The sequence below is a fragment of the Somniosus microcephalus genome, chromosome 7 (genome assembly GCF_052327205.1).
Source record: "Somniosus microcephalus isolate GS21.2 chromosome 7, FLI_Smic_1.0, whole genome shotgun sequence".
NCBI lineage: Eukaryota > Metazoa > Chordata > Chondrichthyes > Squaliformes > Somniosidae > Somniosus > Somniosus microcephalus.
Window position 1 is genome coordinate 260374289 of NC_140993.1, and position 14984 is coordinate 260389272.

The window sequence follows — 14984 nt, forward strand, 5'->3', positions numbered from 1 at the left end:
CTGGCTCGGAGACAGGAAGCAGAGGGTAATGGTTGATGGGTGTTTTTGTGACTGTAAGGCTGTTTCCAGTGGGGTTCCGCAGGGCTCAGTACTTGGACCCTTGCTTTTTGTGGTATATATCAATGATCTTGACTTGAATATAAGGGGTATGATTAAGATGTTTGCAGATGATACTAAAATCGGCTGTGTGGTTGATACTGAAGAAGGAAGCTGTAGACTGCAGGAAGATATCAATAAATTGGTCAGGTAGGCAGAACAGTGGCAAATGGAATTCAATCCGGAGAAGTGTGAGGTAATGCATTTGGGGAGGGCTAACAAGGAAAGGGAATACACATTAAATGGTAGGACACTGAATACTGCAGAGGAACAAAGGGACCTTGGAGTGCATGTCCACAGATCCCTGAAGGTAGCAGGCCAAGTAGATAAGGTGGTTAAGAAGGCGTACGGAATGCTTGCCTTTATTAGCCGTGGCATAGAATACAAGAGCAGGGGTGTTACGCTTCAACTGTATAAAACACTAGTTAGGCCTCAGCTGGAGTACAGGTAGACTACCCTTTATCCGGACTTCCGAAAACCGAAACCCTCTAAAAACCGAAGGTTTTTTCGTTCAGCGTAAGTCGTGCGTACGAACGAAAAAACCTTCGGTTTTTAGAGGGTTCCGGTTTCGGAAGTTCGGTTAAAGGGTAAGTCGTGCGCACGACCCCCCCACGGACCCCGCCGGCCCCGACAACCGCCGACCCCGCCAGCCCCGACAACCGCCGACCCCCCCGCGGACCCCGCCGGCCCCGACAACCGCCGACCCCCCCGCGGACCCCGCCGGCTCCGACAACCGCCGACCCCGCCGGCCCCGACAACCGCCGACCCCGCCAGCCCCGACAACCGCCGACCCCCCCGTGGACCCCGCCGGCCCCGACAACCGCCGACCCCGCCAGCCCCGACAACCGCCGACCCCCCCGCGGACCCCGCCGGCCCCGACCCCCGCCGACCCCGACTGACTTACGCTGAGCGTCAGCGTAAGTCGTGCGCACGACCCCCCGCCGACGCCCCCGCGGACCCCCGCCGACCCCCCCGCGGACCCCCGCCGACCCACCTTCCGAAATCCGAAATTCTCCTTTATCCGAAACTCGGCTGGTCCCGAGGTTTTTGGATAAAGGATAGTCTACCTGTACTGCATGCAGTTCTGGTCACCAAATTACAGGAAAGATATGATTGCACTAGAGAGGGTACAGAGGAGATGTACAAGGATGTTGCTGGGAGTAGAGAATCTTAACTATGAGGAAAGACTGGATAGGCTGGGTCTGTTTTCCTTGGAACAGAGTGGGCTGAGGGGAGACCTTATTGAGGTGTATAAAATTATGAGGGGCATAGATAAAGTGGATAGAAAGGACCTGTTTCCCTTAGCAGAGGGGTCAAAAACCAGGGGGAACAGATTTAAAGTAATTGGTGGAAGGTTTAGAGGGGATTTGAGGGGAAATTTCTTCACCCAGAGGGTTGTGGGGGTCTGGAACTCACTGCCTGAAAGGGTGGTAGAGGCAGAAACCCTAACCACATTTAAAAAGTACTTGGATGTGCACTTGGGATGCTGTAACCTGCAGGGCTACGGACCAAGAGCTGGGAAGTGGGATTAGGCTGGATAGCTCTTTGTTGGCCGGCGCGGACACGATGGGCCGAAATGGCCTCCTTCCATGCTGTAACTTTCTATGATTCTATGAGTGAGGCAGCGGCAGTCTCGACAATGCCTGGAGTGAGGCAGCGGCAGTCTCAACAATACCTGCAGGACCTGAGAATGGAAGTGGGGAAAGACAGCACACTTTAAGGATCCTAACAAGGTAAGACTACCCAACAGTACCGAGATCTCTGCCCTCCTCCAATTCTGGCCTCTTGCGCAGACCCGATTTCCTTCGTCCCATCATTGACGGCCGTGCTTTCAGTTGCCTGGGCCCCAAACTCTGGAATTCCCCTCGCCCCTCCCAAACCTCTCCGCCTCTCTCCCCCTTAAAACTTACCTCCTTGACCAAGCTTTTGGTCACCTATCCTAATATCTCCTTATGTGGCTCGGTGTCAAATTTTGTTTGATAATCGCTCCTGTGAAGCATCTTGGAACATTTTACTACGTTAAAGGCGCTATATAAAAATGTAAGCTGTTGTTGTAAGTGGCACCTACTTGTTTCAGTGCTTGAAATGCTTCAATCGCATGGAGCCAGGCCAGAACAGGACCTTTGTCATCCGAGGCTCCACGTCCGTAAAGATTACCTTCAAGAAATTCAAAGAGGAATATTGTTATGAAAGGCAGGAAAATTAATTCCGCTTGGCGATCTAGTACACTGCCCCACTTGGTGATAGCAGAATACAATACAAATAAAGCAACTACAGCAACTTGTATTTATATATCACCTTTGATGTAATGAAACATCCCAAGGTGCTTCACAGGAATGTTATCAAACAAAATTTGACACCGAGCCACATAGAATGAAAGAATGAATCATAGAATGATACAGCCCAGAAGGAGGCTATTTGGCCCATTGTGCCGGTGTCAGTGCCAGTAGAGCTATCCAATGAGTTCCACTTGGGCGTTGCACTATTAGAAGGAGATATTAGGACAGGTGACCAAAAGCTTGGTCAAAGAGGTGGGTTTTAAGGAGCGCCTTAAAGGGGGAGAGAGAGGCGGAGAGGTTTAGGGAGGAAATTCCAGATTCTTAGGGCCCAGGCAGCTGACGGCACGGCCGCCAATGGTGGAGCGATTATAATCAGGGATGTGCAAGAGGCCAGAATTGGAGCAGTGCAGAGATCTCGAAGGGTTGTGGGGCTGGAGGAGATTACAGAGAAGGGGGGGGGGGCGAGGCCATGGACGGATTTGAAAACAAGATTGAGAATTATATAATCGAGGCATTGCCAGACTGGAAGCTAAAGATGACGTTACCCGGAGAGGATTCTAGTGAAAGGATATACACATTCACAGTGCTGCATAAGGTTTTGTAGCCTATTTGATTTAGTGTTAAAACAGGAATAAAGGGCTTAAGCATAGTTGTAATTCTGCCCAGAACAGCAAGAAGACAATAAAATAGACATTGAATTTTCATCTTGAAGATAAATGAAAACAATCATAGTGGCCTAACAACCAATGTAAGATGAGGTGGTGTAAAAGGTTGAACACAAACACAATACTGACCATTCTTTTCTGTCAGCACATATGGGTCTGTAGCCCATCCATCCTCTATTCTTGCAGGTTGAACGTCAACATGTCCGTAAATACAGACTGTAATTTTATTTGGATCGTTTCCCAATTCGGCCAGAACTACTGGAGGTAATGGAATCATTCTTCCATGAGGAAGCTATGGAGAGCATGGACATTTCATGTAAGTGAAAGCATTAATACATTTGCCAGGAATTACTAGGCAGAATATTCATTGGTAAAATTTATTGAGGAAGAAGGGATATATCAAAGTCAAGTTTCAATTTTTGAATGTAATAAAATATTGCCTTTTTAAAAATCATTTGAGGACTGCAGCATCATACCTTTCATCCCTAATGGCAATAATGATTCTTTTATTGTTGTGCAATTCCTTACTTATTGTCCAACTCTACCCTGTTAATCTGTTAGTTCTCAAGAGACAAAGACTTGGTGCTCCAATATCAAGTTACATAGAATGTACAGCACAGAAACAGGCCATTCGGCCCATCTGGTCCATGCCGGTGTTTATGCTCCACACGAGCCTCCTCCCACCCCTCTTCATCTCACCCTATCAGCATATCCTTCGATTCCTTTCTCCCTCACATACTTATCTAGCCTTCCCTTAAATACATCTATGCTATTTGCCTCAGCCACTCCTTGTGATATGTTACCACATTATATTGGACGATCAGGTTGATCCCTGGTCCTGAGTTGCTGATCTCAATGCTTTGAGGAAGTGTCAACTAAAAGCCAACTGTTTCCCCACAGGGGAGAGAAAATCAGGGGAGCCATCCCTGGCCAATCATCGATATCCCTTAGTGTTACTTTAAAGCAACATTAGCAGAGGTCTTGAAGGAGGTTACTAGTTCACAAGACTAAGTTTTCAATAATGTTTTCTTAATTCATTATCAGGATCTGATAGCAAATGTAACCCCGCTATTTAAGAAAGGAGGGAGAGAGAAAACAGTGTAAGATTCGCGAAATTTTCATTAAATAATCACGTAGGAAAGTAGGGTTAATAACACAGCTTTATTGACCAAAAGAAGCTTTTACAGAGAAACCTTTGATAAAAGGGCACACAAAATGGCCGCCAGACCTCGTGACCAGCTTCTGGGACCTTTTGAATTTCTGTTACTGCAAGCCAGACAGGCTTGTGGATTGAGGACATTAAAAGCCCGCGAAAACCAGTTTCGGGAAGCCGAAACTCATGGAACTGAGTATACATATTGATTAGATTATAAGTACAGGACAGATTTGGGTGGCAGGATGAGACCCATCAAGAAATGGGCGGACAATGGAACGAATGCTTTAAACCCATTACACTGTACAAAGAGAAGCCGTTTAACAGCCATCCAGGGCAATCTCCAGACCAATCAATATACAAACCAAGTTACGGTGACAAAGCAAAGACATTATCGGCCCAGGAAGGCCAGTTAAGCTATCACCGACTCCCGTTATGAAGACAAAACACCCCTGCAGAGAGTTCTGCCCGCCAAAATTATTACAAAGACAGGACTATGATTTGGCGGGAGATAAGAATGTTCCAAAAAGGTATAACTGTGGATTGAGTAAAGTCCATCAGTGAGTTCTCCATCGGTACGCTTCAGGACAGACTCCATCGGAACTAAACAACTGGGAACTACAGACCTGTTAGCCTCACATCAGTTTTGGGGAAAATGCTGGAATCTATTATAAAGGATGCAATAACTGGGCACTTAGAAACTAATAGTAAGATTGGGCAGAGTCAACATGGATTTATGAAAGGGAAGTCCTGTTTGACAAACCAATTGGAGTTCTTTGAGGATGTAACTAGTGAAGTAGACAAAGGGGAACCAGTAGATGTGGTGTATTTGGATTTTCAGAAAGCCTCCGATAAGGTCCCACACAAGAGGTTGGTGAACAAAATTAGGGCACATGGAATTGGGGGTAATATACTAGCATGGATTGAGAATTGGTTAACAGACAGAAAACAAAGAGTGGGGATAAACGGGTCTTTTTCAGGATGGCAGGCTGTGATTAGTGGGGTACCGCAAGGATCGGTGCTTGGGCCCCAGCTATACACAATCTATATCAATGATTTGGATGAGGGGACTAAATGTAACATTTCAAATTTGCTGATGATACAAAGCTAGGTGGCAGTGGCAGTTGTGAAAAGGATGTGAAGAGGCTTCAAGGGGATCTCGACAGGCTCTGTGAGTGGGCGAGAACATGGCAGATGGATTATAATGTGGATAAATGTGAAGTTATCCACTTTGGTAGAAAAAATAGAAAGGCAGAGTATTTCCTAAATAGTGAAAGGTTGGGGAATGCAGATGCTCAAAGGGACCTGGGTGTCCTTGTCCATAAGTCACTGAAAGTGAATGTGCAGGTGCAGCAAGCCATTAGGAAGGCAAGTGGTATGCTGGCCTTCATTACAAGAGGATTTGAATACAGGAGTAAAGAAGTCTTACTCCAATTATATAGGGCCTTGGTGAGACCACACCTGGAGTACTGTGTACAATTTTGGTCTCCTTACCTAAGGAAGGATATACTTGCCATAGAGGGAGTGCAACGAAGGTTCATGAGATTGATTCCTGGGATGGCGGGACTGTCGTATGAGAAGAGATTGAGTAAACTAGGCCTCTATTCTCTTGAATTCAGAAGAATGAGAGGGGATCTCATTGAAGCATATAAAATTATTACAGGGCTTGATAGGGTGGATGTTTCCCTTGGCTGGGGAGTCCAGAACCAGGGGCCACAGCCTCAGGATAAAGGGTAGGCCATTCAGGACTGAGATGAGAAGAAATTTCTTCACAGAGGGTGGCAAATCTTTGGAATTCTCTACCCCAGAGGGCTGTGGAGGCTCAGTCATTGGGTATATTCAAAACAGAAGTCGATAGATTTCTGACTAGTAAGGGCATCAAGGGATATGGCGATAGGGCCGGTGAATGGAATTGAGGCAGAAGATCAGTCATGATCTCATTGAATGGCGGAGCAGGCTCGAAGGGCCGAATGGCTTACTCCTGCTCCTATTTCTTATGTTCTTATGAACATCACTGGTAATTTATTGCCATTTATTAGTAGTTTGATACAGCTGAGTGGCTTCCTAGACCACCTCAGAGAGCAGTTCGAAGTCAACCACGTTATGACAATGGTCACTTTTACTGATACCAGTTTTTTATTTCCAAATTCTCAAACTGCCATGGTGGGATTTGAACTCACTGGATTATTTGTCCCGTAACATAACCACTGCACTACCATATCACCGTACCCAGGAGTGAGACCAGAGAGACTTGGGAGAAAATGATGGGCTTCATATCCTTACAAATATGCAGTATTTCTAAAGAGATCAAAAATAATTGTCTTGTGTTGCGGTTAGTACGCAAAGGATTAGTCGGGTTGTGTTGTACCTTACCTCCTCATTGCCCAAATCTGTTAGCTCGACAGATCCTCCTAGGCGTTTGATTGCCTCACCCACAATCTGTATCATTTGAGTCACATCATCTCTCTTTGTTGGATTGCCTGATTCACTCTGGATTGCTATCCATTCCTTCAGATGCTGCAAAGTGAAATTGCCGCACAATTATGTACTTAACACAACCAAATCCCCACGCATGTTCCTCCTTGAGTAGGGGGCTAACTGTGCAGTTAATCACTACATCCATGAATATATCTATTAGTTGAGCTACGCTATTCTCTCAGGTAAGGGTATTGTGGACATAAAAGGGTTAACTTGGCTTGGAGGGCGAGGAAATATTCCCAATAACATTGTTAAACAATGACAACATAGTACAAAGTATTAATAGGAAATAAAGTGGTGTGACTTGCTGTCTTTACACATGTTCATAAAATCATAGAATCATACAGCACAGAAGGAGGCCATTCGGCCCATCATGCCTGTGCTGGCTCTTTGAAAGAGCCGTGCAGTTAGTCTCACTCCCCCCTGCTCTTTCCCCATAGTCCTGCATTTCTTTCCTTTACAAATATATATCAATAGGAACAGCAGGAGGCCATTCAGCCCATCGAGCCTGCTCCGCCATTTAATCAGATCCTGGCTGATCTGTACCTCCACTCCATTTACCCGCCTTAGCTTCATATCCCTTGATACCCTTGCCCAATAAAAATCCATCAAGCTCAGTCTTAAAAGCTCCAATTGACCCCCCGCATCCGCAGAATTTTGGGGGCGAGATTTCCAAATTTCTACTATCCTTTCTCTCCTAAATGACGTAGCTCTAATTTTAAGGTTATGCCCCCTCATTCTTGATTTCCTCCATTAGAGAGAAATAGTATTCCTGTATCTATCCTTTAAATCCTTTTAATATTTTAAAACACCTCGAGCAGATCACCCCTCAATCTTCTATACCCAAAGGGAATACAAGCCAGGTTTGTGCAACCGGTCCTAATAATTTAACCCTTTTATCATTCTGGTGAATCTGTGCTACACCCACTCCAAGGCCAATACAGGAAACTTTCGTTTAACCGGAGGTTAAATGTCCGGAAAGCTCTATCTACCGGCAAAATTCAGGAGCCGTTTCCTATAAGTTTTTTTACTACTCGTAGCTTTTTTTTTCCAGCCAGGCTCTGCAAGGTCTAGCTGAAGCTGTTGCTTAGCTACAGAGACACTTTTAAGCTGCGGCCGACTGTTTTGAAGCTGTTGCTAAGCAACAGGGTTTGTTGATTCACATGGAGCTCAAAAGCTCCGTATGTTTTAACATTAGCGCTGGTTTCTACGGCAGTTTTGATGGTACGGCACCAGCTCAGTCCCGTCAGTGCCGGATACCAGAACGTTTCCTGTATATCCTTCTTGAGGTGCGGTGCCCAGAAGTGAATGTAGTACTCTGATCAAGGCCCCATTCCAGAGACTTGAGCACAAAAATCTAGGGAGTGCTGCACTGTTGGAGGTGCCATCTTTCAGATGAGATGTTAAACTGAGGCCTATCTACCCTCTCAGATGGACCTAAAAGATCCCATGGCACTATTTCGAAGAAGAGCAGGGGAGTTCTCCCCGGTGTCCTGGCCAATATTTATCACTCAACCAACATCACTAAAACAGATGATCTGGTCATTATCACACTGCTGTTTGTGGGAGCTTGCTGTGCGCAAATTGGCTGCCACGTTTCCCACATTACCACAGTGACTACACTTTAAAAGTACTTCATTGGCTGTAAAGTGCTTTGGGACATCCTGAGGTTGTGAAAGGTGTGATATAAATACAAGTTTATTCTTTCTTTATACAACTAAACCTCAATTCTAATCCAGAAACCAGAGAATTAGTACCTATTTTGTAGAGTTTTTTCCCATTCCAACTGTTCCAGCCAGGCAATTCTCTACCACAAAAGGCGGTGGAGGCCAATTCATTAAATATATTCAAGAAGGAGTTAGATATATTTCTTAAGGCTAAAGGGATCAAGGGATATAGGGAGAAGGCAGGGACAGGGTACTGAATTTGGATGATCAGCCATGATCTCATTGAATGGCGGAACAGGCTCAAGGGGCCGAATGGCCTACTCCTGCTCCTATCTTCTATGTTTCTATGTTTCTATGATCATACTCCTGGCTCCAACTGGAATTCTCCCACCCGGGAGAGAGCTCTGTCCGTTGCAGACTTACAGGTGTGGGCAGAGCTCCCCTGCCACCTGTTAAGTATTAAACATTCACATCGCCTTTGGAGCAGTTACAACATGCTCACACCTGGTAGGGAAGAAGATGTCCCAATCCCACTTTATGTCCAATCCCTTGCAGCCGACAGATTCTTCATCCGACCAGCCTGGGCTAGATTCAACCCTGAAGAACCCGGGCACCGAAAGACCAGTAAGCTAACCCATACTATCCCAATTCTGACAACCATTTCTGTGTGCAGACCTTACCTGGACATAGTCATCCTGATGATCATCAATATACTGGAACACCTGATCCAGTGGAGAAGATGCTTGCGTCGTAAGGAGAAAAAACAAACTGAAAGCAGCGAGCGTGAGCTGTAAAGAAGAGTGCACGGGAGAATTAGAATGCATTGGGGAACCTAGAATGACTTTTGTACACGAGCACTTTTTTGTCTCCATTCTCAGAAATGGTATGGATTTCAACGTGGCTAATAAAATAAACTAGAAGGGAGCTTAAATAGAAGGCTAGTTATTAGTATTGGTTTGACTAGAAAATAAGAGAAGACATCCTGTAATTAGGCACTTTACAGCCTTCCGGACTCAATATCGAGTTCAACAATTTCAGATCATAACCTCGGCCCTGATTATATTTTTATATATTTTTTATCCACACCTTTGGTTTGTGCCTTTTCCTTTTTTTCTCTCCCACGTAGTTGCTGTCTTTCATTCTGCCAACACATTTCACACTTCATCTCGAGCCACCTTTTGTCTCTTTGCCTGTCCTATTACCACCTCGTCCCATCTTGAATATCTCTTAATGTCTCTTCACCTCTCACAGACCTTCCCCTTTGTTCTTTCACCCCCTCCCCCATTTCCCAGCCCCCCAAACTGGCCTTTTAATCTGTTTCATTTCCTGCATTTTTTTCCCCTCAGTTCTGAAGAAGGGTCCCCGACCTGAAACGTTAACTCTGTTTCTCTCTCCACAGATGCTGCCTGGCCTGCTGAGTTTTTCCCAGCGTTTTCTGTTGTTATTTCGGATTTCGAGCATCCGCAGTATTTTTGCTATCGTATCCTGTAATAATAAGTGTTTAACAATGCTGTGCTTCAGTAACGCAAGCAACAACACACAATGGCCCAGAAATTCGGGTCGGGGGCTTCCCGCGGGTGCAAGCCTCCGACCTGCACTTACCTACCGCGCCGGCCGTTGAGCTGTGGGCCCCCGTGGGATTCCGATCCTGGGACTACTCCAACTGCCGGCGCGCAGTGCTTGCGTATCCCAGGGGCGCAGTTAGTTCGAAGCGTCCCCTGGGATCACGTGGGCCATGGAGAGCCAATGGTAGCAGGGAATCTCTATTCATAGATTTGACAGGAAGACCTGTCAAATCTATGAATACAATTCAGCCCCAAAACATAACTAAAACTTCAATAAATTAAAAAAAAATCACATTTTTAAAATAACTATAAATTACATAAAATAACTATTTTAAACAATAATTTAAATTTTTGAAAAAATTAATTACAGTTTCTAACGGGGCTAAAAATAAACTTACCTTTCTTTAAAGTATTTAAAAAATAATAAACCTGTGGAAAAAATGTTTTAATTTTACTTAATTCACCACTTACCTTGTTAAAAGCAAGCCTTGCGACTGCTTTTTATAAGTGTAGCTGCTGGAGACTTACCCTCCCGGAAAAACCTGGGAAAAAAACGGAAGTTCCAGGCGCACGCGCTGCCTCTCCGGCGCACGCGTTCAACCTGTGAACCCCTTCCTTTAAGGGAACGGAAGTTCCAGTTTCCCGCGCAGTGCATGCACGAAACCGGCACTTCCATTGGGCCTACGGGTGAGTACCCAGCGCGTACTCACCCATGGGGACCCGAAGTTCTGGCCCAAGTAAGAGGAGGCTAAATAAGTACATGAGGGAGAAAGGAGTAGAAGAATATGCTGATGGAGTGAGATGAAGTAGGGGTGGGAGGAGGCTCGTGTGGAGCATAGACACCAGCATGAGCCAGTTGAGCCGAATGGCCTGTACATTCGATGTAATAAATATCTCACATATTTCAGATTTGTTATTGTTTAACGTTTTATTTTCAATGTTGTTTAAATGATCTAAAAACAATTTTGTGTGGGACGGCTCCGTAAAAAAAAATTATATAGTTATAAAGCAGTACAAGTCAATGACTGTACATTTTCTCTGGCTTATATTGCACTATTAATAGAAGTTAATAAAAAAAATTAATAGCTGGAAGATTTTATGAAATGGAGTCCCACCCAAAGAAATGCAATTCTACCAACAGCAAAAAGAATAAACTCTGTACTTATATTTTTACCCAATGTAAAATTTGATGTAAACTTATAGTAAAGGCACACTAATAGAAACATAGAAACATAGAAGATAGGAGCAGGAATAGGCCATTCGGCCCCTTGAGCCTGCTCCGCCATTCAATGCGATCATGGCTGATCATCCAAATTCAGTACCCTGTCCCTGCTTTCTCCCCATATCCCTTGATCCCTTTAGCCTTAAGAAATATATCCAACTCCTTCTTGAATATATTTAATGTATTGGCCTCTACTGCCTTCTGTGGTAGAGAATTCCACAGGTTCACCACTCTCTGGGTGAAGAAATTCCTCCTCATCTCAGTCCTAAATGGCTTACCCCTTATCCTTAGACTGTGACCCCCCCCCAGGTTCTGGACTCCCCTGCCATCGGGAACATCCTTCCTGCATCTAGTCTGTCTAGTCCTGTTAGAATTTTATAAGTTTCAATGAGATCCCCTCTCATTCTTCTAAACTCCAGCGAATATAAGCCTAATCAACCCAATCTCTCCTCATACATCATTCTTGCCATCCCAGGTATCAGTCTGGTGAATCTTCGCTGCACTCTCTCCATGGCAAGAACATCCTTCCTCAGATAAGGTGACCAAAACTGCACACAATACTCAAGGTGTGGTCTCACCAAGGCCCTGTACAACTGCAGCAAGACATCCTTACTGCTGTACTCGAATCCTCTCGCTATGAAGACCAACATACCATTTGCCTTCTAAACTGCCTGCTGCACCTGCATGCTTACCTTCAGTGACTGGTGCACAAGGACACCCAGGTCTCATTGCACTTCCCCTTTTCCCAATCTATTGCCGTTCAGATAATAATCTGCCTTCCTGTTTTTGCCACCAAAGTGGATAACCTCGCATTTATCCACTTTATACTGCATCTGCCATGCATCTGCCCAATCACCCAACCTGTCCAAATCATACTGGTGTTTCTCTGCATCCTCCTCACAGCACACACACCCACCTAGCTTTGTGTCATCTGCAAACTTGGAGATATTACATCTAGTTCCCTCGTCTAGATCATTAATATATATTGTGAATAACTAGGGTCCTAGCACCGATCCCTGCGGTACCCCACTAGTCACTGCCTGCCACTCGGAAAAAGACTCGTTTATTCCAACTCTTTGCTTCCTGTCTGCCAACCAGTTCTGTATCCAAGTCAGTACCTTACCCCCAATCTCATGTGCTTTAACTTTGCACGCTAATCTCTTATGCGGGACCTTATCAAAAGCCTTCTGAAAGTCCAAATACACCACATCCACTGGTTCTCCCTTATCTATTCTACCAGTTACATCCTCAAAAAATTCCAGTAGATTAGTCAAGCATGATTTACCTTTTGTAAATCCATGTTGACTTTGTCCGATCCTGTCACTGTTTTCCAAGTGCTCTGCTATTATATCTTTTATAATGGACTCCCACTAACGTTTTCTGCCCCTTGGTATTTCTCAGCTCTACCCATACAGATTCCACCTCATCAGAGCGAATATCCTTCCTTACTATTGTGTTAATCTCCTCTTTAACCAGCAATGCTACCCCACCTCCTTTTTCTTTTTGCCTGTCTTTCCTGAATATTGAATACCCCTGGATGTTGAATTCCCAGCCTTGGTCACCCTTGAATTCACAGCCATGTCTCCGTAATCCCAATTATATCATATCCATTTACATCTATTTGCACAGCTAATTCATCACCTTATTACGAATGCTCCTCGCATTAAGACACAAAGCCTTCAGGCTTGTTTTTTAACACTCTTAGACGTTTTAGAATTATTATTTACTGTGGCCATTTTTGATTTACACCCTTGATTTCTCTGACTGCCACTTTTGTTTTTCTCCTTCCTGTCTTTTGTTTCTATCCTTGCTTCCCTTTCCTGTCTCCCTGCACAAGTTCCCAACCCCCTGCCGTTTTAGTTTAAACCCTCCCCAACAGCACTAGCAAACACTCCTCCTAGGACATCGGTCCCGGTCCCGCCCAGATGCAAACCATCCAGTTTGTACTAGTCCCACCTCCCCCAGAACCAGTTCCAATATCCCAGGAATTTGAATCTCTCCTCCTTGCACCATTCCTCTAGCCACGTATTCATCTGAAATATCCTTCTATTTCTACTGACTAGCACGTGGCACTGGCAGCAATCCTGAGATTACTACCTTTGAGGTCCTTTTTTTAAATTTACCTCCTAACTCCCTATATTCAGCTTTTAGGACCTCATCCCGGTTTTTACCTATATCGTTGGTACCTATATGCACCACGACAACTGGCTGTTCACCCTCCCCCTCCAAAATGCTCTGCAGCCGCTCCGAGACATCCTTGACCCTTGCACCAGGGAGGCAACATACCATCCTGGAGTCTCGTTTGCGGCTGCAGAAACGCCTATCTATTCCCCTTACAATAGAATCCCCTATTACTATAGCTCTCCCACTCTTTTTCCTCCCGTCCTGTGCAGCAGAACCACCCACGGTGCCAGGAAGTTGGCTGCTGCTGTCTTCCCCCGATAAGCCATCTCCCTCAACAATATCCAAAGCGGTATATCTGTTTGAGAGGGGGATGGCCACAGGGGACCCCTGCACTACCTGCCTGCGCTTACTGCTCTGCCTGGCAGTCACCCATTCCCTTCCTGCCTGTGCAGCCTTTACCTGCGGTGTGACCAACTGATCAAACATGCTATCCACGATGTCCTCAGCATCGCAAATGCTCCAGTATGTATCCATTTGCAGCTCCAGCGCCGCAATGCAGTCTGCCAGTACCAGTAGCTGCAGCTGGATACACTTCCCACACACATGGTCATCAGGGACACAGGAAGTGTCCCTGATTTCCCACATAGTGCAGGAGGAGCATGCCACAGGGCCGAGCTGTGCTGCCATGACTGTGTACCTTGCATTCGAAATATAAATCAGTCAATCCTTATCCCACTGAGAATGTTTCCATTAACAGTGTCAGAAAGCAAGAAAGATGAAAAAGATTTGTAATAATAAAGAACACAGTCAAACAAACATTACAATCTCCCAGCAACTTGCAGAGTTGCAGATTATAGAAGCAAAGAAATTGAACTTACATAAGTTAGTCATTTGGTAAAAATGCACATTTCATAAAGTGCAGTGGGCTAATATTTCTAACTCAGGAGTATGGTGCAGCGAAATAGCACAGAAAGTATTCCGTTAGGTTACTACAGGACAGATTGCGTTTACATTACTCTCTGAGCATTCTAAGGTAAATGGAATGGCAACTTCAGGGAAATTGAATATTAGTAAGCAGGCAAATTCTATAAATGCATCACTGTAGACTGATAAAAATGTACTTTGTGCAATATTAGAAGTAGACTTACCATGATCACAGGCTAAATTATTAGCAGACTCAATCAAGCTTGATCTCAAGCTCTGTCTTTAACAAAATCTGCTACTCTCAGTTACATTTGGACCTCTTTTTACTTCATGCTTTGAACACTTGAAGACGAGACGACTCTCACAGCTGGCCTGAATCAAATGAGCGTTCAAACTTTTGCTGCCAATTATAGTCTCATACTAAACAGTCAGGACCTTGCCAAAAAAACACACACACAGAGGAAGGCTTTGTATGGGAAATGTGATTAAAGTGAGGGGGGGGGTGGTGGGCATGATCAAGAAAAGGATTTTGCAAAATGCATTTTATTTGCAGAGAGAGAGAGAGGAGTCAGTCATATTGTCTCAATTCTTGTGTGTGATGCAGCTTTATGCTTTGATGTCAGTTTCTCCATCGCATCCAGCGCATGTCAACAAATGAAAACAAGTTTGCTAAAATACTTTTACCATGAAGACTCTGCTCCTTTAAATAGCCAGAAATGTAATTTCACAAAGCATGAAGTTACGTGCGATTTCCAGCTGGTGTCACCGGATGCCACAGAACTAACTGAACCCACATGCAACAAAAAAAATG

At 44.9% G+C, this 14984-nt stretch overlaps 1 protein-coding gene across 2 annotated transcripts in view; it reads right to left on the reverse strand.

The window, feature by feature from the left end:
• The window catches only part of LOC147115260 (cytosolic non-specific dipeptidase-like), a 51691-nt gene extending 37122 nt beyond the window's left edge, over window positions 1-14569 (reverse strand). The window contains exons 1-5 of one of the 2 annotated variants that reach the window (XM_085993657.1): window positions 14398-14569; window positions 9019-9126; window positions 6567-6710; window positions 3170-3332; window positions 2165-2253 (exon numbers count right to left, since the gene is read on the reverse strand). In XM_085993657.1, the coding sequence (XP_085849783.1) occupies window positions 2165-2253; window positions 3170-3332; window positions 6567-6710; window positions 9019-9126; window positions 14398-14400 (507 nt within the window). In that variant the 5' untranslated portion in view covers window positions 14401-14569. The remainder of the gene's footprint in view (window positions 1-2164; window positions 2254-3169; window positions 3333-6566; window positions 6711-9018; window positions 9127-14397) is intronic. The other variant, XM_085993658.1, reaches the window with a different exon arrangement.
• Between the last annotated feature and the right edge of the window lie 415 nt (window positions 14570-14984).